General features: G+C 39.2%; 1 protein-coding gene across 10 annotated transcripts in view; it reads left to right on the top strand.

Annotated features, from left to right (window-relative positions):
* The window catches only part of ANKHD1 (ankyrin repeat and KH domain containing 1), a 120337-nt gene that overhangs the window by 40009 nt on the left and 65288 nt on the right, over window positions 1-15040 (top strand). For all 10 annotated transcript variants that reach the window (XM_089516281.1, XM_089516279.1, XM_089516277.1 and 7 more), the window contains exons 8-14: window positions 4477-4714; window positions 5507-5698; window positions 8319-8428; window positions 9459-9546; window positions 10078-10205; window positions 11088-11231; window positions 12303-12405. In XM_089516281.1, the coding sequence (XP_089372407.1) occupies window positions 4477-4714; window positions 5507-5698; window positions 8319-8428; window positions 9459-9546; window positions 10078-10205; window positions 11088-11231; window positions 12303-12405 (1003 nt within the window). The remainder of the gene's footprint in view (window positions 1-4476; window positions 4715-5506; window positions 5699-8318; window positions 8429-9458; window positions 9547-10077; window positions 10206-11087; window positions 11232-12302; window positions 12406-15040) is intronic.

The following is a 15040-nucleotide window of genomic DNA, read 5'->3' as shown; positions in this document are numbered from 1 at the left end:
ACTGGTCTTCAATGTTCTCTCAGATTATCCTATAGACCATGGTGAAAACAGGAGAAAATTTAAATAATGTAGAGAGCAAGGAGTGCTCAATGCTAAATTAAATTTCTGTTTTGAATTGACCCTGGATAGAATAAGATTATCAGCTGGTGGAAAAGATTAATGTAGAAGAAAATCCTCTCCAGGCAGGAGACAGCTCTGTTTCAGATATGGATAGGGCTGAAGCATCTGACCTTGACCCCCTCGCCTTAACTCAAAAGCCAGGTCCTGAAAGCCTCTTCAGCGTTGATGAGCAGATGACAGAGATGGTTGTTTTAAATGAGGATGTCCAACTTGGCCCCAGTCCCTTACACTGGTTCCCTCCTGTTCAGGGAGGAGGCTCTCAAAGGCATCCTCACTGAGATTAAGTACAAGAAGAAGGCTATGCCTTCAGTGTCCAAGAATGTAAATGTTGGCGTGATTGTGCGACCACACTGAAGCTTTGCACCTGGATAGCCACTAAAGAAGTGACATGGAGCTGAGTACAAGCTGGAGAAGTCCTCCCACTCCCAGAAGCAGCAAACAAGACAACAAGCTGATATCTGTTAAGGAGGCTTTTACTTATCATTCCAGTATTTACAAATCTCGTTCTCTCCGTCAAAGTCTCTCGCCATATACACATCACCAACTACCCACACTGAACACTGAGGCTCCTCCCTTATATACAACAACAACAAATTATATATAAATATAATATAAATATATATATAAAAGAAATAATGCACAATTAGTAAAACAAATCAGAAACAGAAACAAGGAAATCAAAATTGGTCTTTGCCATCCCTTATATACATGTGCCATGCTCAGGCACTTTGTCCAGCCTCTTCCTGGTGTGTCACCTCTATACATGTCCCCTGTGCAGTATGACTTTGCACTTTTCAGTCTTGTGATGATGTCACATCTTGTGCTGACTCATCATGGCTTCCTTGTGACCTTTGATAACCCTGTCGTCTTTGTTCCATATCTGTGCATTTTCCTTAGGATTCAAATCCTAACATTAAATGCCAGGGTAGACAATCTCAGCCTTTTCTCCCCACCCATTCCTTTCAGATGCAGTGGCTCAGTGGTAAAAACACTGACTTTGGCGATTGCAAGGTCCATATTCCATATTTGGACAATATCTTTTTCAAATGCCACACTGGTAGCTGTCCATCAGCCCCTTAAGACAACCCAATCCATCCTCCACAATTACAGGTTTGTGAACAACATACAAAAAAGTCACCTTGTTCCAATCCAAAAGCTGGTACATTTAAGAGCACTCATAGACACCAGGAAAGATAGCATCACACTATCTGCAGAGCAGATAGCAAAGATCAGAGAAGTGGCTCTCCTCCCTGGAGAAAGTAGCAGACCTGATGTCTCTTTATCACCTACTAAGACTCAAGGTCTCTTGCATTTATTTCATCACATGGGCAAGATTTCACTCCTGCCCCCTTCATTGGTTTCTGCACACTTTCAGTGTCGAATAACAAAGAAACATAGCACCAGGATTCATCTCATCAGTAAGTCACTGTCCCTTTCCTGGTGGACAAACTGTGTCAGCCTCTTGAAGAGACATTTCAGGACCCTCCCAGAGAAATCCTCACCACCAATGGCAGCCTCCTGGGTTTAGAGGCCAATTTCAAGGACTGCTTGGCTAAGGGTCTGGAAGAGATCTGAACTCTCCCACACATCAATTGACTAGAGCTACAGGCCATCAAACTAGCAGTCTTCTGCTTTCAACAGGCTCTCAAGGGAATGAGCAACAAAACTGCCAAATCTTACCTGGCAACTGAAAGGAGATTTTTATGTGAGGGCTGGTTATTCACATAAGATAGCAAATATACTTTTAGCCTTCAGGAGGAGTTCCACCAATAGAATGTATGAGACCACCAGGAAGGCTTTTCTCTTGTCAGTCATTTCTCCCCTCATAGCCAACGTAAAGGAAATTTTAGAAGTTTTACAAGTGAGTTAGATTGCTGGTCTGAAACCTAACACACACAGGTGTCAGACTGCAGCCTTGGTGTCCATTGTATCACCCAGTCATGAGCATACCCTCTCTTCTCATCCTCTTGTGAAAAGATATTTGAAAGGGACCTCCCACCTAAGCCCCTAAGTTCATTGCTTCCTATCTTGGGATCTTATTAAGGTCCTCATGGCTCTTACCTAGCCACCTTCTGAGAAATTAAAATGGGTTCCCCTTCGTATTCTCTCCATTTCTAGTAGCTATTATTTCGGCAAGGATGGTCTCAGAACTAGCAGTGCTATCTATGGTTCCCTCTTGTTGCATGTTTGAAGCTCTGTCAGTTTCCCTTTGGTTTGATCCAGGTTCTTGCCAAAAGTTACTGTCACCACTCACAACCACTCATTTTAGCCTCCTTTTGGCCACACTTGTCCATCCTTTAGAAAAATGATGGCATAAATTGGATGTCAGACAGACTCTCAAAATGTATATTAGATGCATCAGTCCTTTTAAGAGTTTGGAGGAACTTATCTATCTACTTCTCTAGGATCGATGTTTTTTTCCATCAAAGCTTGCATCTTGGCCTATGAATCCTTCAGTCTTCCTAGACCACAGTATGTCACTGTTCACTCTACCAGGTCAGTAGCTACTTCTGCAGCCTTCTCCATAAACACCTCTGGAAGAAATTTGTAGAGCTGCCAACTGAGTCACTCTTTCCACCTTTACTAGACATTACAAATTACATACATTTGCTTCAGCTCATGCATCCTTTAGCTGCAGGGTGCTCCAGTGCAGTGTTTCTCATTATTTTCTCTTGCTGTTGTCTCCCTAGGGATTGGTTAGGCTAGGGTAATTCCTTTTGCTGGATGGCTGCTTCTCTGTCGACTGCAAATGGCACATTGGGCGAGTTACTTTGAAAGTCAATTCTGTCATCTTTCGGCCTCTGAGGGAGAGAGAAGGCTGGCCCAGTTCCATCAGGGGCTAGCCTGAAGAAAGAGGCTCCTCCCTCCCTAACTGTCATCTTTCGGCCTCTGAGGGAGAGAGAAGGCTGGCCCAGTTCCATCAGGGGCTAGCCTGAAGAAAGAGGCTCCTCCCTCCCCAACTGTCATCGTTCGGCCTCTGAGGGAGAGAGAAGGCTGGCCCAGTACCATCAGGGGCTAGCCTGAAGAAAGGCTCCTCCCTCCCTAACTGTCATCTTTCGGCCTCTGAGGGAGAGAGTAGGCTGGCCCAGTTCCATCGGGGGCTAGCCTGAAGAAGAAGAGCCCTCCCTCCGGTCCATCTGCCTTGGTCCAGGCCTCAGAGGGAGAGAAGAATGCTGGACCTGATTCCCTCCCCCCTCACCATTCCCTTCTCCTTTTGTGTCGTGTCTTTTAGATTGTAAGCCTGTGGGCAGGGAACTGTCTGTTATCCCCTCTATTGCAAACCGCTCGGATTCCCAGTGATTGGGCGGTATATAAATAAAACCTATTATTATTATTATTATTATTATTATTATTATTATTAGAAGGATTCATCCAATCCACCTTCTGGTGGCAACATTGTACTTTCTCTTTCTTTTGGAGAGCTCCTTTTTTCTGTTTTTTCTCAGCTTTGCAAAGAACTGAAGAGCAAGAGCTAGGGATAAGGATGTTGAATCATGCAATTTAATGTATGATCCCTTATTTTGCCTGGGTAGAACATGGTAGAACAAACCCTTTCTTACATGATATCTTGGTGACTTGGTGTATGCAGATATTTTGCGGCTACCAGACTGCTCCTCATTTTCCTTCTCTTACACAAACGGCGCAGATATCACTGAAAGCACAGGATACTTTTTAAAAAAAGATTTTCAAGAAGCCACTCTCATCCCTAATGTTACACAAAATGTCATGGCTCATAAATAATAAATAATCCCAGTGTAGTGATATACAGTAGAACAGAACATATACTTACACATGCAGAACTGTTACTTTCATTCAACTAGTTAGACAAAGGAGTCTGCTTCATCTTGTTTTGTACTTTACATGATCGTCTGACAGTGAAACTGCCTCCATGGTGTAGTCTGGCAGGAACATATTTCAGGATTGCTTAAGAAGTCAAATGTAGTTGAATCTTGGAGATTCTTTCCCACCACCAGCCCCTAGTAAGATCCACATAAGTAGAGCTGTTTCTGCTTCTTAGATTGGGGCTTGGTTTCTTAAAGATGGATTCTGAATTCCCAAAATGAGGGAGACAAGGGGAAAATATGTTTTAAAATGTATCCTTTCCTTGAATTCCTGAAATGTCTCTGTGTGAGTTGAATTGATCTTAAATGGCTCTGAAAGATATAAGTGTATGAAATTATAATTGCTGAAATGGAGTTATGGCTCAGAAATTTGCAGTTTAAACAAAAGATTGAGCATAGTCTTTTCTGTGGACTGGCAACTAATGGCTGGAAGATTGCAACATTCTAGGAACCAGAACTTTGAGTAACCTTCTTTAATAACTTTCCCTTCTCTTCTCTTTTCTTTTTTTAATAGGATGGCCATGTGGAAGTAGCTCGTCTGTTGCTGGACAGTGGTGCTCAAGTGAACATGCCTGCTGATTCATTTGAATCTCCACTGACACTTGCTGCATGTGGTGGTCATGTGGAACTAGCAGCTCTGTTAATAGAAAGAGGAGCCAATCTTGAGGAAGTTAATGATGAAGGCTATACACCATTGATGGAAGCTGCTAGGGAAGGCCATGAGGAAATGGTTGCTTTATTACTAGCACAAGGTAAAAAAGCAAGTTTTCATTAACTACCTACAACCTTAATGTTCGTGTTAATTGTCATTTTTATTTTAGTACTAAACTTAAAGGCAAAATAGTTCTGTAGTATGTTTGTTACACTGAAGATATTTCCTGTGTCAATAGACAACCATGGTTTAGCATTGAGCCTAAATGAGTCTCACTTGTCCCATACATACATCCCTCTCCTTTCTTTTGCAGTTGTGAGAAGATCAGAAACTTCAGTTTCCATTTTAGATTAATTGTATTTTAGTGGCTTGTCCAATCTGTAAACTGTGGTTGACCTTCACTGTGGTTACTAAAACAAGTGATCTTCATAAACTATTGCTTGAAGTTGGCTTGTTTTTGATCAGTTTGTCTGGACTGAGACATTGTGTCAAGCTGCAACTAATAAAAAATGGAAGCAAGAACTGGAAAAGAAGCAAGGGACTATACTAATGGCTAGACTTGCAGAGAATGTTGTGTAGCCGAATAAGCAGGTAGTATTTAGGCATTTTCATTTTGAACTTGGAATGCTTTAGAGTGTATTCCTTTAGTGAGGTGACAAGGTGAATAGGAGGTAAACATTTAATATTAGATGTTTGATTTCTTTCATCCCTCTCATTATAAAAATTTAAAAGTAGCAAATGTTTCCCTTTATGTTGTATTTTGTTTTTAGAATAAAATACAAATGCACAAACTGCATAGATTAGTAGATATAGCCGTTGCTAATGATGTTGAAGGCAACAACCCAGTAAAGGTGCTAATAATTTAATTTCCTAGTATTTCTTTGTTCAACAGGTGCTAATATAAATGCACAGACAGAAGAGACACAAGAGACAGCTCTGACTCTAGCATGCTGTGGAGGATTTTCGGAAGTAGCTGACTTCCTCATTAAGGCAGGAGCTGACATAGAACTAGGATGTTCTACACCTTTGATGGAAGCAGCACAAGAGGGCCACTTAGAATTGGTGAAATACTTACTAGCAGCTGGTATGTGTGTTTGTAGCTACTATTGAAAGTATTACAGAAGGTATATAATGTGTGACCATTATTGATTTGTAGGAAAAATGTTACTGGTTGGATGTTATCTTAGTCATACTCTTAATATTAGAAAATAGATCACTGTAATCTATAGTATTTAAGCTGAAGACAACTAAATTCCCACTGACTTAAATGAATGTCCTTTAAACATTGGTAATTCTGGATTCAACCCAGGATCCAGATCTCTTCCCGTGGAGCAGGATTCAAATTACAGGAAAAGTTATTCCACTTAAACATAAGGAAGAACTTCCTGATTATTATTATTATTATTATTATTTGTTTATACAGTGTGCCTGCCCCATACATGGGCTTGCCATCTGTGAACTCAGGCTCACGTGGACAGCAAGCCCCAAGCATTAAAATAGTGTGTGTGCCCACAGCTCACGCAAGTACATGGCCATAGCAAACAACGGAACTTGAGGTCACGCGTTTTTTCCCATACATGGGTGGGGGGACAGAATGGATCCCCCGCATATGCAAAGGGTCCACTGTATGGTGACATCCATGTACACGACGATTTACAAACAGTATAAAACATAAGTATTTCAATATAAAAATACTAAAATACAATGCAAAAAAGCCACACACAAACCTAAAATGCTGAATAAAACAACATATTCAGTACAGATAATTATAGTAAAAATATAAAACATTAATCTGAAATACCCAAAGTTTTAGAAAACAAAAATTTCAATATAGAAATGTTGAGAGAATAATAATAATAATAATAATAATTTATTTATATTCCCCGCCTTTCCCTGCAGATCGAGGCGGGATTACATCCGATAAAATAAATACAAAATACAAATACAAAGATACAATCAATAAAATACTGACATTTGCATAACAATCATAGCAAACATGGCAGTTATAATCAAAGGAGTGCAACATTTTATTTAATAAGGCTCCTATACAAAGTCGGGTGAGTAAGCCCGCTGGAAGAGATCCGTCTTAAGTGCCTTCTTAAAAGCATCTAAGGTGGTAATAAGACGGATCCCTTCCAGTAGGTTTGATAGTAAGAGCTGTTTCGCAGTGGAATATGCTGCATCAGAGTCTTCCTCCACACTCTGGTTTTTAAACAGAAACTGGATGGCCATCCATTGGGGGTGCTTTGATTGTGTCTTTCTACATGGCAAGGGGTTGGAATGGGTGGCCCTTGAGGTCTCTTCCAACTCTGTGATTCTATGATTCACCTTATTTTTATAGATAAAAATGATGGGGCTAGATACAATAAAATGATCAGACTAGAAGCGTAATACCAGTTGGCAAGCAGACAGCATTGCTGTGTATGTGTTGGTATACCTTTACCATTTTTCAATCAAAATATTGTTGAAACAGTTATAAACATGTATTTAACACTGAAACAAGAAACATTTATAAAAAGTGATGAATGGAACACTGTCTTCTTGCCCTAATTCCTTAACTATTGTTGAGGAGTCTGAAGTCTTCATGGAATGTGAAAATAAGAACGTAGACTTTATTAACACATCTATGAGCAGCTTTGTACTAACTTTAGTTTATCACATTAGATGTTACAAGATAATAATCTGCAAAACAGTCACATGCTGGTTGATGCAACTGCTTAAAACATATTTTTACTCTTCAAATGGGAAGAAATATTTTCAAATAAAATGCTTGAATTTGAGTTAATTTGAAGGGAATGTGATTCTAGCAATGGCAATTTATTGGCCTGCCTAGCATCAGTATTAGACTATGCTATATCATTTTAAATATCAAAAATATTTTATTTGCTTAATCCTCACAAGATTCCTTTGGCTGTATGTTTGAGTATTGCACATGTACAGGATTGGAACCTTGCTTATAGTCCAATGCTAAGAACCAAAGGACCTTTCTATTCATTCTGGCCAGCAGTAAGTTAGCAACTTACATCTGTATAAGTCCCGTTTTGGATGGGGCAGAGAAGGATGTTCACATTTTTTTGCAATCTGTCCAAAACCTAACCATGCCTGGCATGGGGCACCTCTTTGCCTCTTACTAGTGAAGAAGTGAAGGGAGCTAATTCCGACCATGAAGATACAGTTACTCTGAGCTGCTGATGAAGAAAAAGACAGATGCATTCCATTTGAGAGTGTTCCCTCTTTTCTTCTCCACATGAGCAAACAGACCAACTGCTTCTCCATGGCCTGAATTACCTTCCTTTCCTTGCCTTCTTCACTATTAACTTCAGGAGCTTGAGAGCTGCTGGATAGTGAGAGCATGCAAAACTGTATGCTGAGGTGCTACATACTATCTTGGCCTCTGTTCTCAGAAGACTGTTTTGGATCTGTCCTTGAATAGCAGCTTTTGTGCTAAATTGCAGGAACTTGAATTAATTTGATAGGCAATGGAATGATCTGCGCTAGCTTAAAATAAGTGTTTGTAATTTGACCAACATATTTTTAAAAAAGATTTCATGTGTCTTCCAGTTTAAGTGTCCTAGTTAGTTCTCATCTAGAACATGTCGGCACTTGGCAAATCAAAAGTAAAGCAAGCAGTAACAAATCAAGTGTTAATTGGAAAGGTTTCTAAATATATTATGCAAATATTCTAATTTAACACTCTTCAACAGGGGCTAATGTCCATGCTACAACTGCAACAGGAGATACTGCCTTGACCTACGCCTGTGAAAATGGACACACTGATGTTGCAGATGTACTACTTCAAGCTGGTGCAGATTTAGTAAGACTTTAGTGTATCTTTAAAGTGTTGAAGTTAATTGAGAATATTAAGTTGAGAGCGTATTGGCTGACTGAAAAGGTAATAATGCTTGCTAAAGTTGAAGCTAGAAGGAAATGAGGAACACCATAGGTTTGATTCAGTGAAGAAGATAGTGGTCCTGAGTTTGCAGGATCTGAGCAAGACTGTTAATAACAGGAAATTTTGGAAGTCTGTCATTTATAGGATTGCCATATATTGAAGTTGACTTGACAGAAAGCAACAATTTTATTTGCTCTGAAACTTAATAAGAAAGATGTTAGGCAACCTATTCAGAGTAGATGGTGGGTGAATTGTATGAAAGTGATGTAAATATCTCAGCAGTGCAAATATAGATTAAAAACTTAGATCCTGCTATACTTTGGTTCACTTACACAAGGTTCAGGTCATGTCAGCATTTTTAAAGCTTAGATTTCCTTTTTCTGTACATGCTGCTTGTGAACCTCTGTAGTTTTGTCATCTGTCATATATAACTTTATAAGTTGTAACATTTGGCTTATAGATTGGCAGGAAGTAATACTAAAACTATGATAATACTGGGTTTTTTTGGGGGGGGGGTTTTGTTTTTTGGCTGTAATATTGAACTCTTAATTCATAACAGTTTGCCAAAGCATTGTTTTGTCTCAGCTTTGGTCCACTTGCCAGACAACCCCCTCATCCTGTGTCCATTCTTTCTTGAGGCTATTAGACTAGTACACATGCCTTTTTTGATTTGTGGAACTCTGCACAGCTCTTCTCTTCATTGACTCTCTAAAGCCTAGCATTCAGTAGACTTGTTGGTAGGAGGCTTGAGCAACATGAGCAGTAGCTGCTGCTGCTGTATTTAAGTTAAGCTTGGTCTTAGAAAGCACACACACATATCTTAAACTCATGATGGCACCTCTAAATCCATCCCTTCTTGTTTTAGTAGCAGAGCACCAGATGATCTGTTGGTCGATTTACTTATCTCCCAGTATGTATTCTTCATTATGTTTCTCATAATGTTCCTAAACAGGAACATGAATCTGAAGGTGGAAGAACGCCATTAATGAAAGCAGCAAGAGCGGGTCATCTCTGCACTGTACAATTTCTTATTAGCAAAGGTTAGTAGTGACATCAACTTTAGGACTGCTTAACAAATTGATGTCATGGGTATTTTGTGTAAATAATACATTGCTTTATAGTAAACATATTTGGCTATATCATTGAAGTTCTGTATTTGGTATATTTCTGAAATGAGTTTATTTTACTATTTTATAAGAATAAAACTTGGTTATGTAACCATTTTCTGGTTAGCTTAAAGTACTTTTTATTTTCTCAGTGACAGGCTTTCCATGTTAAACAAAATATGAGGATCAGGCAGAAGCTCTTTCTGAAATCAGGTGGCCTCTTACACACAATTTATTCCTTGAATCCAGTTGTCTAATTGTAAAACTAATGAAAGTACATCTACATTTGCTATGTTTTTTTAAAAAAACTGTAGGTACAAGAAGTTTCCTTATCATCTGCTTACATTTCAGAATTATTATGCTTCTTTAAAAGACAACACTTTGAATCTGAATGTTAACTAAAGAGTTTCCTGCACAGAATTGGTTCCTTCAAAATTTCCCACAATTGTATCTTTTTGCTGATAGGTGCCAATGTTAACCGGGCTACTGCTAATAATGACCATACAGTGGTGTCACTGGCCTGCGCTGGGGGCCATCTTGCTGTTGTTGAACTGCTACTAGCTCACGGTGCAGATCCCACTCATCGTCTTAAGGTACTTCAAGTAATTCAGTTTTTTCCATATACCTTTGTTAGTTGTTGTGACTAATGGTCTCTGGGAAGATGATAGCCACTATCTCACCAGTTTTCCACTCCAGTCCTCTGGGGTTCAAATCCCCCCTCCGCCCCAGCTTGGCACAAACTATTCTTTGACAGCCACACACCCACTATCTGAAGTGTCCCAAACCTAAAGTACTTTTCTCAATGTTTGTAGTGTTTTTAATGTGTTTCTGAAATTACTTCAGACGGCTGCTTACTGAAACAAAGTAAGAAATTTATTTGCAAGTCAGGCTGAATACAGCCTCTCTTTTAGTGGATAGTGTTCACAATGGACACAGTGTATAAATACTTTATTAGTTACACATCTGGACAGTTTCTTTTGCTTGTCTTTGTAAATTTTTCTTTATAGCTTTATATAAGTTCCCTTACAAACTAAGTTCTCACTTTATTAAACTTTTGCATGCTATAACCCTTCTGGTTATTTGTGACTACTTGTCACCAAACACTGTGTCTCCTGCAGGACACTGCAACAATGTAATTAAGGACACTATTCGTCCATTTCTTGGGTACCTAAACCCTTTCTAATTGCCCTCAAGCAGCCTAATCTAGCCTCAACAGTTCTTCACTCCTCAGGGCACACTAAACATCAACAACCTTCAAACCTGCTCCTCCCTCTTACATACTCACTTCTGGGAGCAGTCCCCACCATTTCCTGGCTTCACTCCCATTGTCTAGTGCCAAGGTTCTAATCTGCCTGTTGTCTCCACAGTCCCCAGATATCCTAATTATATTGATACTGTAATATAATATTAGGAATGTAGTTTGTATAACAGATAACAAGTGATTTCATGATATCTTCATCTGATGTGCATTTCAGGATGGGTCAACTATGCTGATTGAAGCTGCAAAGGGGGGTCACACAAATGTTGTTTCCTATTTATTGGATTACCCAAACAATGTTCTGTCAGTTCCAACTACAGACATGTCTCAGCTCACACCACCATCTCAGGATCAGTCTCAGGTAAGTTATAAAGATTTTACTAATAGAAGTGAAAAACAGTATTTCCTTTTTACAACTTCGAGATTAAGCATAAAATGTATGATTTATACAATAGTTGATTAAATGAGTTCAGATGACTGCTGACCATCAAAATGCACATGCTTCACCTTCTGCTTCCTTTCTCTGGATGGAACAGCCAGGCACTTGGACTGTTACTAGTTGCTATAAATACCCCCACATATTGCCTATTACAATTGTATCTTTGTGCACATTTTAATTAGAAGCAGCTTTGGGTGCCAGCATAGGCTGAAAACTGGGATATAATGACAAATACAAAAATAATGAATTCTTTGGAACCAACAGTGAAGACTTTGATACTATAATTTGTGGTTCATTAAAAATCACGCACACTGTATTGGCACATAGTTTTTATTGAATTATTCTAGTACTGTGTTTCTGTCTGTAATTGTACCTGTTCAGTCTTTAAATCTTAGATTTAATCCTAAGAATGTCTGAAACTGCGGCCCAAATAAACTTATTTGTAAGCAAGTACATTAGAAGTAATAGGTGTCGTAGCTAATCTAAAGTGTTCAAAAGTATATAGATCTCAGTGAAAAGAGATAAAGATATAACTTTCTTTGAAATCAAGATCTTAAAATGCCCTGGGTTGATATTGTTCCATGTAGTAATACTGCGATGTTCAGTAACTGTTTCACATGAAATATTCTTTAGCTCAGAGATAGCAATCTATATTCAAAGAACTGGTTAGTGAAAGAAGAAAATTTGTTACTGCTGCACCAGAGCTAGCTAAAGATTTTTCATTTTGCATTGTACAGTGTATTAAGGTTATGTCATCAGGATAAGAAAAAGGGAAAGCAAGCTGTGGGATCTCACTATTCTCATAGAGCAATCTTCAGCTAGTTGGAAGGTGTTCCAGTGGACCAGAACCTTTCAGTCCAGCCACTGTAAAATTATTTTAAACCTGTGAACATTTGGAGCAGACTATGTGTACCCTAAACACTTTGGATTAATTTGTACATTACACTTTAAAGTTTCTGACCTTTGTTTCTCTTCTCTGAGTTAATTTTGCAGGTTCCACGTGTACCAATGCATGCACTTGCCATGGTTGTACCTCCCCAGGAACCCGACAGAGCTCCTCAAGAGAATCCCCCTGCACTTTTAAGTCTCCCTAAAGGTTAGTATATAACTATTTTAAAATTATGTGGCATGTTAGCATCTTGAATTCACTGGGCACCTTAGGCATGGGGAAGTATTTGGGAAGTTATTTTCCATGATGAAAGATATAGAGGGGAATTACTGTATACTGACAAGGAGTCAAAGAGATACTTAAACTCCATCTCAGGAGTTGTTCTAGCCAGTCCAGTTACCACTTCCTAGTCAGTGTGCCATAGTATGAACTGCTTTTGAAAGTCTCTTCAAAGCTCTCTGCCTTGTTGCACAGGGGCTGCTCTTCATAAGAGCAAGCTTTGACCACTCTCTGTAGAACGTATTTCACAACGTATTTCACTCTCTAAAATGTCTTTCGCAATAAGAGCCCTGGTGGCACAGTGGTTAAATGCCTGTGCTGCAGCTACTCACTCACAAACCACAAGGTTGTGAGTTCAGTACTAGCCAAGGGCTCAGGGTTGACTCAGCCTGGCATCTTTCCAAGGTCGCTAAAATGAGTACCCAGCGTGTTGGAAGCAGTTAGCTTACACATTGTAAACCGCTTAGGGAGTGATTAAGTGCACTGATAAGCTGTATAGAAATGTACTTACTATTGCTTGCTTGCTATCGCTAATGTCTTTCTAAAATCTTCAGTCACATTTAGTTAGCATAGTGAGAAATTGCCTGCAGTAAATAAAATTGATATCCTAAATTGCAGTAAAATTTACAAGAATGGATTCTCTTGCAACTGTAGTAAAAATTGGTATGGCTTCAACAAGCAATGGTGATTTAATCATATTGGTAGTATCTGTTCATGAATTTCCTTAGTTGATTTTACTATTACTGCAAATAAAGATAAATAATAAATTTGGGAGATTCAGCCAAAGTCAAAATACAGACAGACTCTGTTGTATCTGTTATATTAAATGGCCTCTAGCTTAGATATCAGTCTTGCAAAACCTGTGATCTACCAAGCCAAACAGGTTTTGTTTATAGCAGATCCTTGGGGAAACTTGGTGCATAACTAAGCCTATATTACACCCACTATAAATGGCTGGTGGGTGGTATTTACCTTGGTAGACAGATGTTGTGCAGGCTTGTTTTGGGCGCCCCCTCTCGCAGACTTTGAGTCCCAATATAATGGCCCAATTTGATTTGGATAATTCACATTTTTTTAATTAAAAACTGTCCTAAGGCAGTAAATGTGATCAATCTTCATGTATATGTTGTCTTTGTTAAGTAAAAGCTGAGAGTGAATTGGGCAAAGCTATATTCAGAACAGATAGGACATGTAGAAATCAGTTTGCACAAGATAAATTAACAATATCTGCTGCTGCTTTATTCACATTTAGTGCAACAGTATGCTAGGTGCTGTGAAGAACATAGATGATAACATGTCCATTTTAGAGTTTAGGAGCAGATGACTGTTGCTGTGATTACCTGGGAATATTTTCCATGAGCATTTATGAAGAAAAACTGAGGTTTTCAATATATTTTAAAAACATGGAAGTTGCAGTATCATTCGCCTTGGTTTATATAGTGCTTTTCCTAGACACATTTTTGTCAACATAGCATGGTATTATCAGAGCAAAGTACTCTGCTCTAAATTTTGCAGTCATATATTCTTTCCATGTAAACAATGGATTCTGAGATTTAGAAACAGCAGTAGTTTAATCTTATTTATCTAACTGATTTTACTAGACATAGAGCATACAGCGAATTATTTGGTGCCAAGGCCCAAAAGAGACAGGTGTAAAAAGCTGGCTTCCACGCAGCTTGGGCCTGTGATGTTTAGATGATGCATGCCCCCAACCCATGTGGAAACTGCACTGGGGTTGCTACCTGGCTAAGGCAGCCCAAACCCAGCCCCATAAGGAGTGGATCTTTTCACCTCCTTGCTGTGGTCCATTTGGGGCTGCTGCGTGTGGTTGCTGCAATCCCATGGTGTTCTGGGCGAGAGCAGCCTGTGGCTGGTCATTCCTGCCCATCTGTTCCACCCAATAGTCCACTAAATTTTTTTTTAATTTTTCTCTCAATTGGATAGTTTTAATAGCCATGACATACATTTCTAAACATATTTTCAATCATGTGAGCTAGAAATTTAGGAAAAGACTAATATTTCTGCCCACCGCATTCTGCATTTTTATGTACTCTTACAAAATTCACTGTTGACACCTAGTGTGATCATTATTCTCTGATTGCCAATATCAGGGTTTAGAGATGGACATTTGATATTGAGACAACAATGATGGCAGATGAGGTGAGATTTAAATGAAGGATTTCCTAGTACAGAACAGTTGAATCTAACAGAAGCAGAGTATGGAATCTCCCCTTCCACCTCTGCTCCCTGTGCCTTGCAGATGCTTGCACCTGTTCAGCAGGACCAGGAAGCCAGTTTTTACACAGCTGTAAGCATTGTTGAGAAGAGAGAGATTGGGGCAAAGGAATGAAGTCCCATCACACTGGTACTGCAGTGCCAGTGCTATATTGGACTTGGGCTCAGTGGTAGTTTATTTTAGAAAAACTTTAAAAACAGCTGTCAGATACCCAGTATATATATATATATATTCAGTGCTCAACTGCTACAGTGTATGCATCTCTCTAATTTTAATTGAATTCACTTTTTGGTCCTAACTGGAAAAGACCCATTCAATAATGGGGAA

Source organism: Sceloporus occidentalis, unplaced genomic scaffold (assembly GCF_023333645.1).
Source record: "Sceloporus occidentalis isolate IW3139 unplaced genomic scaffold, rSceOcc1.0.p SCAF_3, whole genome shotgun sequence".
NCBI lineage: Eukaryota > Metazoa > Chordata > Lepidosauria > Squamata > Phrynosomatidae > Sceloporus > Sceloporus occidentalis.
This window is presented reverse-complemented; position numbering and strand designations above follow the sequence as displayed.